Below are 14,924 nucleotides of genomic sequence, written 5' to 3' on the forward strand. Positions count from 1 at the left end.
GGAGGCCGGCATGACTGGAATCACAGATAATGTAAATAGCTCTATTTACAAGACTTGGGTAGCAGTGAAAACTGCCTTTGATGATAAATGACAGGAACTGGAGGGACCGGACTGGGACTGGCAGGAAGACTTGTTGAATTGAACTGATGAACTAAGAACTTGACTCTGGACTGGAACAACGTGGACTGAACTGATGAGCTTGGAACTTGACTCAGGACTGGAATGTGACAATGGCAGAAGGGAAGTCAGGTAATGCTGAGACGAGGGCTAAACAGGGTAATCTGGAATTACTATGACAAAGGCTAGAACTCAGGTGCAAGCTGGACAGGATAATTGGAAATAACAGGTTTCAGGAAGGATTGGGTAGGTTTGGGAATTTGCAGGCTGGACAGGATAATTGGAAATAACAGGTTTCAGGAAGGATTGGGTAGGTTTGGGAATTTGCAAGCTGGACAGGATAATTGGAAATAACAGGTTTCAGGAAGGAATGGGTAGGTTTGGGAATTTGCAGGCTGGACAGGATAATTGGAAATAACAGGTTTCAGGAAGGAATGGGTAGGTTTGGGAATTTTAGGTTCAGGGAGGGAATAGGTAGGTAACAGGGGCAGGAGTTGATCCACAGCAGGAAGCAAGACAGGGTAACACGATGCAGGTTTACAGAGTGCCAGGGACCAACCAGGAGTAGGACTAGCAGCAGAGCACAGGCCAGGTACTCTGTAACAGGACGTCTGGATGCCAGGTATTACTGTAGCAGGTTTTCGGGATGCACCAGAGGTTGCTGTCAGCAGGCTTACTGGATTGCCAGGCATGGCTGTAACAGGTTTTCTGGAAGCACCGGGGGTTGCTGCCAGCAGATTTACTGGATTGCCAGGTACAGCTGAAACAGGTTTTCTGGATAGCGCCAGGGATTGCTGTAGCAGGTTACAGACTTGAATGCATGAACCATACACCACGGGAAGACGAGATGTCCAGCCCAGAATGCTATCAGGAGAGGATATATATACCATGGGTCTGGCAGCAATTGGTGGATACGGACAGTTGGTCTGGTAGTAGCATTCTGAGTGGTGGAAGGCACAACATGCAGAGGGAGTATTCATCTCTGCAGCTCTGAGAATCAGAACCACACCTGTGATTCCAATCAGGGCTAGCAGTGCTTACAGACAGAGGAGAGGCCAGGTGCAATAATCAGAGCAAATTCTCCAGGCAAATTACACACACAGATCCATGGGGAAGCTGACAGGGGTAAGTCTCAAGGCAAAAAGGTGACAACTAGACAGGGTCGTGACAAATGCAATGTAATGTGACAGCTTTCACAAATAACTAGTAAATGTGAAGTACAGAGAAAAAACACCCACCCTCCTGTAAGAGGGATGAGGAGAAAAAACTGTGATAGTTATAACTGACAGTCAGAAATAAAAGGCAATATCAACACAGCAGATAGCAAAAAAGTCACATACAATGCATATGTAAATTAGTTGCAATGGACCCTGAATCAACTACTCAAACTTGGTAGGATATAGAGCACTATATACCTGACCCAAAGGAGAGGTATACAGGGAGACTGACCCAAAACCTCCTGAGACCAAACCGCTTCAGCACAGCACAGATAGTGGACTGTGAGCATCTCATATACACGAGGGTAGGAGGAGCGACCTAGACGCGGGAAAACCTTTGATGGGTCTGGGTCGGAGCTGCCGGTGAGAGCCCACCTCCCCTAAGCTGCGTCAACCGGCTGGGTACGCTGGCCTCACGGCAGCAGAAGCGTCTGCTGCATATCCCCATCGTCAGACGATAAGACCCTGGTGGTCAAGTGAGGGAGCGGACAGCTCCGAGCCTTCACTGCAGCGGCTTCCGATGCGTCTCCAGCGCCGGAAGGACTACCACGTGCGATTCCTCATAAGCGAGGAATCGCCTTACCTGACATCTCCATGCTTCCAGTTGCAGTCCAAGCCCCAGCGTTGCCGCTAGCAAGCTCTGCTGTGACCCGCCGAAATCACCAGACCTCTTACTGGTGTTGCGGCCCAGCAGAGGTAAACAGAGTCGCGGTGCAGGCATCTATTAAGACGCTCAGCACTGCTAACTCTAAAACATAGAAATAAAAAATAAAACATAAAATTAAAGCTTGGGACTGCCTAAGGAAAGCAGTTCCCGTTTTAAAGGTGCGTCTGAATCCTGCCGCACCAAACGAAAAACTGAATGCCTGTAGCCGGGGTATATGTGGAGGAGGACTTGGGGCATCCATCACTCCAACCACACTTTCCCCGTGGATCCCTATGGATCCTGAAGAAGAAAGTATTTTTTTAAAAATACATTGAAATATTTTATTTTAAAAAATATACCTATGGCAGTGGTTCCCTTGGCCTCAGGGCACTTGCAGGGGTGCCTCAGGTTGGTGGTCCAAATAAAATGATTTTAAGTCAGTGTAATAAGCAAAACCAGTGCTGATGGCTGTCAATCAAAATATGTGGACAAAAAGCGCACTAATAAAAATATATATCTCAGAGAGAGCGCTTAATTCTAATTTATTTTTACATTACAGACCCCCCTCTGAAGAAACCAGTAAGGAGAATCACGTTAGGGCTCAGTATTTACCTACTGCTACTTCTATTATTTATACCTACCACAGACGGCAGCTCCCTCCCTCCCCCACTGCTTAGTATAAAAGAACACCTTGCGGCTGTCGGTCCCCGTTCGTGGTTACATCTTGGCTTGTGCCTTCTATCCGGAAACAGCTTGGTGAGAGAACGGCGGTGCATGGTGGTAGAGGGTAAGCGCTGGCCATTATTGAAAGAACTGAGACTGTGTAGGAATTATAAATGCAAAGCTAACTAACCGACCCAAGGAGCTACTTTATTATCTTCATTTACACAAAGCAGGAGTATGGATCTTTTTTTCATCTACAGTATATTGGAATATTCACATATCTTCTAAACAGCCGCTAATTACAGCCACTGTGTGTGATGTGATAAACTGATACGTTATTTCTAGAGATGTGCGGGTTTGGTTTTATTCGGTTCTTATCGCAAGTTCAAATTAGTTTGTGTTTCTCTTATTGGCTATCGAAAACATGTGACAGCCGAATAGCCAATATGATGCCGTTTTCGAGATCCGAACATATCCGAGTAAAACCGAACCGCACACCTCTATTTCCCTTTATTCCTAAAACGCTAATAAGGGAGTCTGTCTTTTTTGCGCAATGCAAATGTTTTAACATTTGATGTTTTTAATCTATTGTTGGAAATTTTACTATGTGATTGAAATAAGTCTTTAAATAAATGTAAAAATATATTGTAATTAAGCACTGTCTGAAATATATATTTTTATCAGAGTATTAAGCAAACTAGTGCTTTAATTGGGAGCTGCTTTTCTTTATTGACATGTGATCATAGAGAGTTAAATTATTTATTTGTGCGTCTGAATTTAGATTTGTGTAAAAAGAGCGCAGCCCTGTCAACCACTACATAACTGAACCTAAGGATGACATATAGGCACAATTTACTACATTTAATCTCTGCTGAATTTCTCAATAATAAACTTTTGGCCCATGGGTGCCGTGGAAAAAATTTTAATACTCCAGGTCGCTGTGATTCGAAAAAGTTTGGGAACCACTGACCTAGGAGATGTTTTGCATCCCCCCAACTCCCTGTCCATAGGCCCCTATTATAATTTAGCGTCCCACTCCCCATAAAAAATAGCCCCCCAGTGTCAAAAGATCCCTAACAATAACAACCCACACCCTCCTAGTGGTAACAGGTCTCTGTGGCAGAGCCCCATCCTTAACCCAGGGAGAATGGGTGCCCAATATAGTCCTCCCCCCATGTGTCACTATATATATGTAAAAACTATTTTTTTTTTAGATAAACCCACACCCAAATAAATATTGTAATAGCCTGCATAATCCCCCCCCCCAGTCACCACCCTAGCCCTCCTCACACTTTTACTATCGGAGCATGCACCCCAGATTTACCAGATTTACTTTTACTACTTTTACTATCGGAGCATGCACCCCATTCTGGGGCACCATCCTGGCAGTGATGTTGGGGTCTGGGGAGACAGAGGCGATTCGTTTTGCGCTTGTGCACAACGGATCTCCTATGCTAAAGCCGGAGGACAGATCGAGTTGGCGTGATCACGTGATGCTACCTTGCCAGAGGAAGCACTTCTGGCTCCAGTCGCATTACATGTGACCATGCCAGTTAAGTGGTTAATAAAGTTTACAGTAGACTTACTTTAGAACACTGCCACCATTTGTGAAACATACTGCTTTCTTCCCGAACACGATATCAGAATGTAATAGACTCTAGGGGATATATTTACCACAGGTCAATTTTAATCAATTAAAAATCGTTTTAATTCGATCAACATCAATGTTGTGTTTCAGGGGCTAAATCACACACTTACTAACACTCAAAAATCGCTATAAAAAAACTTGGTCTTTTAGTACGTGATTTAGCATGATTGGTAGCACTGCAGCAACGTACAGATGTGTCCTCATACATCTAGCCTCAATATGCTACGCAGCGCGACTTGCCTGGCGTGAGTGAGCCGTCTGGTCCCATGCTACTCTGCTAGCGTTGGGCGTCTTTTTGCTGAATATGTGTCTAGGTCACAATGCGATGTGATTAGAACGCAGCAGCAGACTGTGCTGATTAATTTGATATTCTACACTTGTATATATCTGTGTGCACCTGAGTCTTTATATGAAGCACGACTGAATTTGGAATTAAAAAATCTGCGTCCGCTACATTGTAGCATTTCACACAGATATACAAGTGTCGCATATCAAATTAATCAGCACAGTCTGCTGGCGCATCCTAGTTGCATCACATTGCAACTTAGACACATTTTTGGCAAAAAATGTGCCCAGGCTAACAGAGTCTCACTGGACCTGGCACGCCGAGAGGGGCTTTTTACCGTGACTGCAGCAAAGATGTATCACTTTTTGCATCTGTAATGATGTCTACTATAGCAAACACTACCAATTTGTGTTTCTTCATGCATCTCACCTATTTAAATTAGGGATGTGCAGGCTCGGGTTAGTTCAGATTTTCCCGCCAAATTGTGATTTTTTTTTCCCGCCAAAAATTGGGTCTCACAAAGAGACAAAACGTCATCTGTCATGGTCAAACATCATCATTCCTGGACAAAAGTCCATGAAAGATGATGTTTGTCCATGAAAGATGACGTTTTGCCTATTTCCGAGACCCCATTTTTGGCGGGAAAAATCAGAATTTGGCGGGAAAATCTGAACTAATCCGAGCCTACACATCCCTAATTTGAATTGTAAGCTCTTTATGAAAGTTACCTCTTTCCTAACATTTTTCTATTCACTGCACTTGTTACTCTTTATACATGCTGCTTTTTCAATGCGGCACAAGTAAAAATGCTGTAAATACACTAATCAGCCATGACATTAAAATCACCTGCCTAATATTGTGTAGGTCCGCCTTGTGCCACTAAAACAGCAACAATGTTTAGGTAGGTGGTACCATCCACCAAGTAACATCCACATGAATTCCAGGACACAAGGTTTCCCAGCGAAACATTGTGCAGAGCATCGCACTGCCTCAGCAAACTTGCTTTCTTCTCATAGAGCATCCTGGTACCATCTCTTCCCCAGGTAGACAACGCACATGCACATGGCCATCAAACATGATTTATCAGACCAGGCCACCTTCTTCCATCGCTTCATGGTCCAGTTCTGATGCTCATCTGCCCATTGTAGGTGCTTTCGAAGGTGGACAGGGGTCAGCATGGGCACTCTGACCAGTCTGTGGCTATGCAGCAAGCTGTGATGCACTGTGAATTTTATACACCTTTCTATCATAGCCAGCATAAACTGTTTCAGCTGTGTAATGGGACCAGACGGGCTAGCCTTTGCTCCCCACACTCATCAATGACCCATGGGTGTCCATGACTGTCACTGGTTTTGGTAGGTATAGACTACTGCATACTGGGAACACCAATCACAATTCCTGAAGTCTTGGAGATGCTCTGACCTAGTCATCTAGCCATCAGAATTTGGCTCTTGTCAAAGTCACGGAGATCCTTATGTTTGCCCATTTTTCCTGCTTCCAACACATCAACTGCAAGAATGTAGTGTTCAATTGCTGCCTAATATATCCCACCCCTTAACAGGTGCCATTGTAATGAGATAATCAGTGTTATACACTTCACCTGTCAGTGGTTTTAATGTCATGGTTGATCATGTATAATTTGTGCTGCCTTCATTATTAGGGAAGAGAACACTTTATGCCCAGTATGCAGGAATTCATCTCACACAATACAGCAAGATAACATTGCTTGGGGTGCACAGATATTTCAATGAATGGTGGGAGCAAAGCATTTGTTAATGAATATGAGGAATGAGAGCTGAACGTTAACACCATGAAATTCACAGTATAATAAGGAGTGATATAAGTTCGATGGTGGCAAAAAACAGCATAGAGGTTTTTAGTAAATTTTAAAAATCATGGCATTCTAGTTGGTGTATGTATTATACTGAGGACCTCATTCAGACCTGGTCACAAGCGCTGCGCGCTCGCAACCGGGTCGATGCTTTGGTCCTGCGCACGCGCAGCGGCCGCACTGCACGTGTGCAAGCCCCGGAGTGAGAGAGAAACTCTCTCACTCCGGAGCTCAGTACAAAAGGGTCGGCTGTCGATGCTGATCGACAGCTCGGCCCATTTTGTAGGCGGGGCGGAGGATGGTTTCACAAACGGAGGCCTACCGTTTTGTGGGCGGCCACACTGACATCAGCAGTGATGTCAGTGGGGAGCTTCCTGCTCGATCAAAGCAGGAAGCTCCCTGGGGCTTGCGGCTGCCAAGACCCAACCTTAGGAACTCGTTGCAAGCCCCGATGGTCGCGATGGTCTCACCCTGGTCGGTCGCTAAGCTGTGGGTGGTAACCCACAGATAAGGTAGCGACCAGGAAGCCGCACTGAAAAATAGAAGCGGCCGCCCTCATTCAGAACGAGCGCTCGCTTTTTGCGATCGCCTCTGAATGAGGGCCTGAATGTGCTATAGACTCCAAGGGCTAAATGTACTAAGAAGTGGGATTGAAATCGTGATGGTATTGCATTCAGCACATTTACTAAGTTCAAACCCGCCGCACAATCGCAGAGAAACCAGTTTAGAATAAAAGAGAACATCGAATGACAATCTCCGTTTTCATCATTAGAAGAATACAAACCCCAGATTTACTTAGCTGCGGGACAAGAACCACTGCAATCATGTCTAAATAAATGATATGCCTCTGACAGGTAGATTTGCAAGCACTGTAGGGATTACTAAGGAACATGAGAAGTGAGCCTCCCCCCACAAACAAAATTGGGTTCTCCCCTTCCTAAAGACAACCACCTCTGGACTAAAAAACTGGAGATTGAACCCTTGACCAACTAGGCATAGACTAAATGGTATTGCACGGCACTACAAAACGCTGTGGTAGCTCTTTTGGTGCTGGTCACAAGTTGCCAACTTGGGATTCAGTAAAAAAGACCTACACCACCATCACACTTCCTCCTCCAGCTTTAACAGTTGGTGTCATACACTGTGGAACCATCCTTTCACCTACTGAATAGCATACAAAAAGCCTGGGTTATGAACCAAATATTTCAAATTTTGATTAATCAGTCCATAAGACCTTCTTCCAATCTTCAGTAGTCCACTGGTGTTTTTTAAATTTCATGTGATCTGTACATTCTGCAGCTCAAAGTTGTCTTTTCACATTTGAAGCTGAGACTTGCTTACTTCGACCAATGTTAGACTGTACTTGAAGCTGTTGGTCTGTGAACTGCCTAACTTGCCAGCTTTGCTAAGATGTCCGCTCCTTCAGGGTTTTATATATAAATATATATAGGTTATTAAGAATAAATATTTTAAAACAAAAGGTAAAATGGTTAATGTACTCTACACAGTGCATATTATTGTACATATATCGATGAAAGTAATTCTTTTTAAAAAACCTTGTTAACGTTTTAGTATATTCGTAAATGATTTAAATAAGACACAAGACTTCTCTCCCTTTGTATTGGTGTACATGTATATATTTTTATTGATATATATATATATATATATACTAAGTTTATTGTAAGTTGAAACAAAACACATGGATATGAATGGATCCATAATTAGGTAATTGACAAAGCTGTGATGAATCAATCAATCTAAATTCCCTTTATAAGGAGACCCTGAAACACAATACCGATGTCTTGAAAAAGCGCCAGGTACGGAGCAAAACGCGTCGACTTAAGGGTTAAACAGACTGATATCTCTCAGGATTTTCTGCTGAACCACTAGTGTATGCATGTGTATTACCCCACGTAAAGACTATCACTATCCGGTCAAACAAGCACGGAGAGAAGCAGCCGGCAAGAGGAGTGGTCGCCCCATAGATGTACAAAGTGGTCTTCCTCCATTACCGAAGGTGATCTAGCTATTAGCTAAAGACATTTCAGCTTTCCGGGACTTTCTTGCGGTGTGCTAATTGCAGGCTAAACAGCCATTTTAGCCACTGCTAAAAGACTTTGCTTTTTTGGACATTTAACATATATGGAAGGGTAAGAGCAATATCATTTATTATCATTTGTGGACAGCAGAACAAAGAGAGAAAATAATATTTCTTGATTGGAGATATATATAACAGTTCCTTATCGGCACGAACATGAATCACAATTTATACTCTTAGCGACCTTAATATTACTATTATTATTAATATATGTCTGTATTCATCACCATATTTATTTATTTATTTATGTATGTTATGTAATATATGTTGTTTGAATAAATGTATTATATCTGAGAGAAGTCTTGATACAATTATTTTCAGTCAAGTGATTCCAGAATATTTTTATATTTCTATTTTTATATTCACATGTACTTAAATTATAGCACAGTCCAATTCTGGTCTTTGTACCTCAGGGTCATGGCTATTGTTTCCAAGCTTTATTTAAGAAATGTATTAGTGTGCATAAGTCCACACTAACACAAGTCCAGTGAATAAACTGAATTGGTACAAAGGTAAGTGGTAAACTGCTAGAGACTAAACATAAAGTGTAGGATACCAAAATGGAAAATAATGTAAATATAAAATGACTGCAAACAATTCTTACAGGTGTCCCAACTTTTGTTGATTACAAGCTCCCTGTCTGTATAAAAGCAGTATTGGATCAGACTGTGTTGGGTACAGGATGCCGATGCTCGGGATCCCAGCGGTTAGAATCCCGACAGAGTTAAGATAGCAACAGCTTTCGGTAAGTATCTTAACCCTTCCCCTACTCCTAAAACCTCCCTCCCCGCACCATAAACCTAACCTCCTCCTAGTGCCTAAACCTAACCCTCCCCCTAGTGCCTAACACTAGCCCCTAACCCTCCCCTAACCTCACTAGTTACTGTCGGGGATGCTGGCGGCCGGGATACCAGCATCAGGATTCCGACTGGTGTCGGGATTCCGATGCCGGAACTCTGAATGTCAGCATCCCGCACGAAGGAATATAAAACTACAATAACAGACTGTTATTCCACCACCTGAAGCATTATTTGGACAATATTGCACTGCAGGAAGTAGTATATTGCAAATAATAATGGCAAGAAAAAGGCAAAAAGGAAGAAAGGTTATAATAGGTCATGCCTTTAGAGAGATTGCAAACGAAGTCAAAAGTGTTGGTGAGTACAGATTCCTACACCATCTTTTATCAGCGAATAACTTCAAGTTACAACCAGAGACCCACTTTGGAACATTAGGGCAGAATACTTACTGGACACAAGCTGGCCCACAGTTGGCGGCTCTGAACAGCTGACATGGACTTGGGTGGTCGCTGAGCTGTTGGCTGGAGATGGATTGGCTACAACCACTGCAGGTTGTGTTACAGGTGGAGCAGGTTGAATTTGCTGAAATACAGCATAAAGGAAGGAAAAAAAAGTAGCTGATGAATGCGCAAGAGATAACATTAAAAAACATCAACTTCCTTATTTATATGTTTATTTTTTTTTGCTATCTGACATAATTCTAAAAAAGTTTCCCACTTTGGGATATATGCAATTAGCCGCGTGATTTTTGCAGCTAAAATTGACGTGCCTATCATGCTCAATTTATGCTTAACGTGGCTATGTGCGTTCCCAATTCACATGCCATCCAATTGTAACTTGTGCTGTCATTTTTGCTGTTAATAGCCGCATTAATTATGTTGAAAAATGGGGAAATCAGCCTGTAAGCTACAAAACATGCAAATAAATATTAGATAACATTATAGATCCCTGTTACTGACAAAAGTAAAACATTTGGGACTCTTAAAAGGTATCAAATGACTGATTTTGCAATTTTTTAACAGCAATGAAAAAATATAGAAAACTAGTTTTTTTCAGCAGATAAATGCTCTAGTGAAGTGAAATTGTCTGTAAGAGGATTTTTGAGTCATTTTAATCTACTTTTAAAAATTGCTTTAAAAACACCTATAACTCCCACCTGCAATATAAAATAAAAGTCTGTTCCACCCATACAGCACCCCAATATACCTGTCCCGCATCTTTTACACTCATTATTCTGCATTTTCCATCCCATAAATGACATGTAATAATTAGCCAAATTAAGACATTTCTATTTGCCTAATTAATCTTTATTGGGGGGGGGCAATGCTGTGTTAAATTCTACTGAAATTTACAGGGGCTGAATTTCTGCTGATAATTGGATACCGAAAACCTTGCGTTCGTCTGCTTTAACTCATAAATCAGGTTAACGCAGCAAATTGGATATACCCTTTTAAATGAATTTCACTAAATCCCCTGCCTTACCAAAATAGTAATTAATTTATGTGTCCCTCCCATTGGGTCTGCTCATGTGCCTGTATTTATCAGGATCCCAGCACTTACACATAACTGAGACCTCTGCTGGTTTGGCACTGATCTGATGCAGAAGTTACAAGGCTTTCAATTACAGCTGATGTGTCCAATCCCTGCTGCCAATGAGACAGCACCATAGGTCAGCAGCTATATGCAAGGGTCAGGACCCCAATAAATAACACAAATGGTGGGGGTCACTAGGAAGTACTATTATTATGAAAGGAGGTAATTAAGTAACATCATTTTAATTTTATTTTTTGTAACAAATATTCACAGAGTGTACATGTCCTGTGGGCGGAACCGGCTGCCTCCACCCACGATCACGGTCACTACCTGTCTTCTAGTGTCCGCTACAATGTATAAAAGTAGCGGTGTGCCCGGCTACTTATCTGCCCGGCGCACCGCTATTAATACACATTACAGCAAGCAGAGCTGCAGCTGCTTTTCCCTATGGTCCGCCCCCTCCCCCGTCTCCTATAGTGTCTGCAGGGAGGGACTGGGTCCCAATCCAGTACCACAGTGCCCTGCGCCAAAGATTCTTTCCTCCAGTGTTGGGCTGCATGCCTGCAACTGCCGGATACAGACTGTGGCTTCCCCCCGGCTCCCACAGTGACGCGCTGAGGAGCTTTGTTATACAGGTAAGTGTGCTGTATTTAGGAGAGAGAACTGGGGGAGGGGGATTTGTACTGTGTGGAATAATGTGTAAGTAAGGGGGATTTGCACAGTGTGCTCATAATGTGTAGGGGGGATTTGTACGGTGTGGCATAATATGAATGGCGCATTACTACTGTGTGGCGTAATCTGCAAGGGGCATTACTACTGTGTGCTCATTCTGTGTAAGGGGCATTACTATGTGGCGTAATCTGTAAGGGGCATTACTACCGTGTGCTCATTCTGGGTAAGGGGAATTACTTCTGTGTGGCGTAATCTGTAAGGGGCATTACTACCGTGTGCTCATACTGTGTAAGAGGCAATCTGTAAGGAATGATTCCCGTCAGCGGCAGCCCGAGAGGAGCAGATTGCGAAGCAGCGGAAGCCCGACAGCGCTGGAAATCCCGATCGTGGCTAGGTAAGTATCTGCTAACCTAACCCCCCTAACCCTAACCCTTCTTAGGGGTGCCTAACCCTAACTTCCCCCCAAGTGGCTAACCCTAACCACCCCCTTCCCCGCTGCCTAAACCTAAGTCCCCCGGGGGGGTGCCTAACCCTAAGTCCCCCCCGGGGGTGCCTAACCCTAACCCTCCCTCCCCCTAGCCTAACCCTAACCCTCCCGGGGGGGTGCCTATCCCTAAGTCCCCCCCGGGAGCCCTAAACCTAACCCTCCCCCGCGCGGCTGTCCGCTCGCGGCGCCCGGCATCACTACGATCGTGATGCCGGGCGCCGGTCTCCCGGCGTCGGGGAAATGCGGGCGTCTACATCTAGATGCCCGGCATTTCACCCATGCCGGGATAAGACAGTCGGGAAGCCGGCTGCCGGTATTTAGGCAGTCGGCTTCCCGATTGCTTCCCATCTGTAAGGGGCAGTACTGCCGTGTGATCATTCTGTGTAAGAGGCATTACTACTGTGTGACGTAATCTGTAAGGGGCATTACTACCGTGTGATCATTCTGTGTAAGGGGCATTACTACCGTGTGATCATTCTGTGTAAGGGGCATTACTACCGTGTGACGTAATCTGTAAGGGGCATTACTACCGTGTGATCATTCTGTGTAAGGGGCATTACTACCGTGTGATCATTCTGTGTAAGGGGCATTACTACTGTGTGACGTAATCTGTAAAGGGCATTACTACTGTATGGTCATAATGTATAAGGTGCATTATTACTGTGTAGCATAACGTGTATAAAGTGCAATGTGAATAAGGGGCACTACTGTGTCTCATAATGTGAATTGGGGGTACTAAAGTGTGGCCACGTCCTTTCCCTAAGAGACCACACACTTTTTTCGGCCACGCACCTGCGACATACGCTGTCCCTGTTTACAATATGGGGGAGGGGGGGCACCAAAGCTCTTTCTGGCACAGGGCACCAAAATGTCTAGTTACGGCTCTGCCTGCATCTCACAGGCTATTATTTTTCCCCCTAATTATTTATAACATATGTACATTGAAATTAGCTTATTGATTTGGATCTTCACATATATCATAATTAAATGGCCCCAGAACCTTTCTCCTTTAGCTTTAATCTCAGTCCTGAACCGATTTTCTAATTGCCAGATCTGCAATTTAAAGAATTACTCACACTGAGCTGCAAAGCTGAACTTACACCTACAAATGTTTCCTCTTACACTATTGCCACAGTCGCGCTGCACGCCCTGCTTGCGCCGAGCATCTTTCTTGCGTCTTTTTCACCCAAAAATGCATCTTAGCTGCAATGCGACAAAACTGCTTAACGAGACTGCACAGATTAATTTATGTGACACTTGTGCATCTGTGGGTGAATGATTCTCAATCTGTATACGAAGTGCTAAGATTTTCACGCCAAGTTCCGATGTGCTTCAACTGCGAATGTACTTATTTTAAACTAATTTTTGTGCTGTTAAAGCCACAGCCTGGCGTCTTTGGTACAGATTGAGTGGCATTTTGCTATGTCTGCTGCAAATGAGACGCAAGTTTAAAGAAAAAGTCGCTATGCTACACTGCTCTGCGCGGCTCACTCGCGCCAGGCATCTCGAGGCTAGGTGCATGAGGACACACCTGTAGGTTCCCCTCTTGCTAGCTAGAGCTCCTGGAAATAAAGCTGCATGTACCAACTCAATTAAGCTAACCCAACATGAAATGGTGACAGAGTGGTGGGGTGTAAACTGGAGCACTAATCACAATCATCATCTCTGTACCTCACCTTCCCAAACAGACTATTATATGCAACAGTGAAATATTTGTGAAATCCGAATATAAAAATTGAGACTTGTATCTTGTACATATTTTGTACTATACACAACAAGATCACAAATTGTAAACCAACATTAATAGGAAAACTTCAGTGTAGCAGAATGTTTGCTTATCAAACAATATTTTACAGTCATTAATAGAATCCTTTCATTTCTGTCTGTAGATATAATATTACCTGCTGGTCGGCCTTAGCTGGGATGTCCTGGGAAGCTGGTTTCCGTATAGCTGCTTGCTGGATGGCATTGCTAGCCAGAGTGGCAATAATTTGTCCTTGGGCGTTTAGCAGAAGCTGGGGCGTCACTGTCTGGAGCAGGTTTGGAGCAGTGACAGCAGCTGTAGGAGCACCTGCTGTGATTCCTGGCGAATTCAGCAGCCATGGGAGAGTGCCAATAACCTGCACAGCAGAAGGATGCTCTGGTTTAGAGTAATTACAGATTTCATTAAAGCACTAGCTTCAACTAACTGAAATAAAAAGTATGGAATAGAAGCAGTATAAATGAAATGGGAATTAACGGATGTAGTACTAATATTTTAGCTTTTTCTTAATGAAGTTACCTGTGCACCAGTTGCACATTACACTTAAAACTATTTACATACATCCAATTAGAAAAAGGGTGGAGAAAACCTTTAACATTGTTCCATACAATGTGATGTTGTGGATTAATAAGTCAATTATATTTGTATTAACAACAGCACAAAATGTAAAGGTGACAATACAAGAGGGTAAATTATAATGATAATACAGCACGATTATCGATTACTTGCCTGGCCCTGTGCATTGGTTATAATCTGGCTTGTGATACCCTGCACTCCAGGAATAGCATTGGCTATAATAGGGGCAGTGGCCAGCGAGCTCAGCAATTGTGTATGACCTCCTAAAGATGCTGCATTAATCTGAAAGGATGAACAATAACACAGGTATTGTGTAAAAACAACAAAATTTCAAACATTGTGACACATGTAAATTACAAGACACACACTTTTGTTCTAACCTGTGGTTTTATGTTTTATGTAGTATTCCTACTAAATGCTCAACATCAAGATAAATAACCATTGACGTGAGCAAGTGTTGTTATATCTTTTTCATTACATTCGGCAAAGCAACAAGGACACTGGCTGCCATTCTTGTTACACTACAAACACTACTTCTGTGTCTCGGTCTCTCTGTGTGCTGCAGAGTCCGTACACACTGCACAATCT

At 43.4% G+C, this 14,924-nt stretch overlaps 1 protein-coding gene across 3 annotated transcripts in view; it reads right to left on the bottom strand.

Moving 5' to 3' along the window:
- Positions 1-14,924, bottom strand: part of POU6F1 (POU class 6 homeobox 1) — a 115,688-nt gene that overhangs the window by 26,937 nt on the left and 73,827 nt on the right. For all 3 annotated transcript variants that reach the window (XM_088466265.1, XM_088466274.1, XM_088466257.1), the window contains exons 8-10: positions 14,490-14,618; positions 13,900-14,118; positions 9,756-9,888 (exon numbers count right to left, since the gene is read on the bottom strand). In XM_088466265.1, the coding sequence (XP_088322391.1) occupies positions 9,756-9,888; positions 13,900-14,118; positions 14,490-14,618 (481 nt within the window). The remainder of the gene's footprint in view (positions 1-9,755; positions 9,889-13,899; positions 14,119-14,489; positions 14,619-14,924) is intronic.

This window comes from Taudactylus pleione, unplaced genomic scaffold (assembly GCF_031769625.1).
Source record: "Taudactylus pleione unplaced genomic scaffold, aTauple2 ptg000065l, whole genome shotgun sequence".
In the NCBI taxonomy this organism is placed as follows: domain Eukaryota; kingdom Metazoa; phylum Chordata; class Amphibia; order Anura; family Myobatrachidae; genus Taudactylus; species Taudactylus pleione.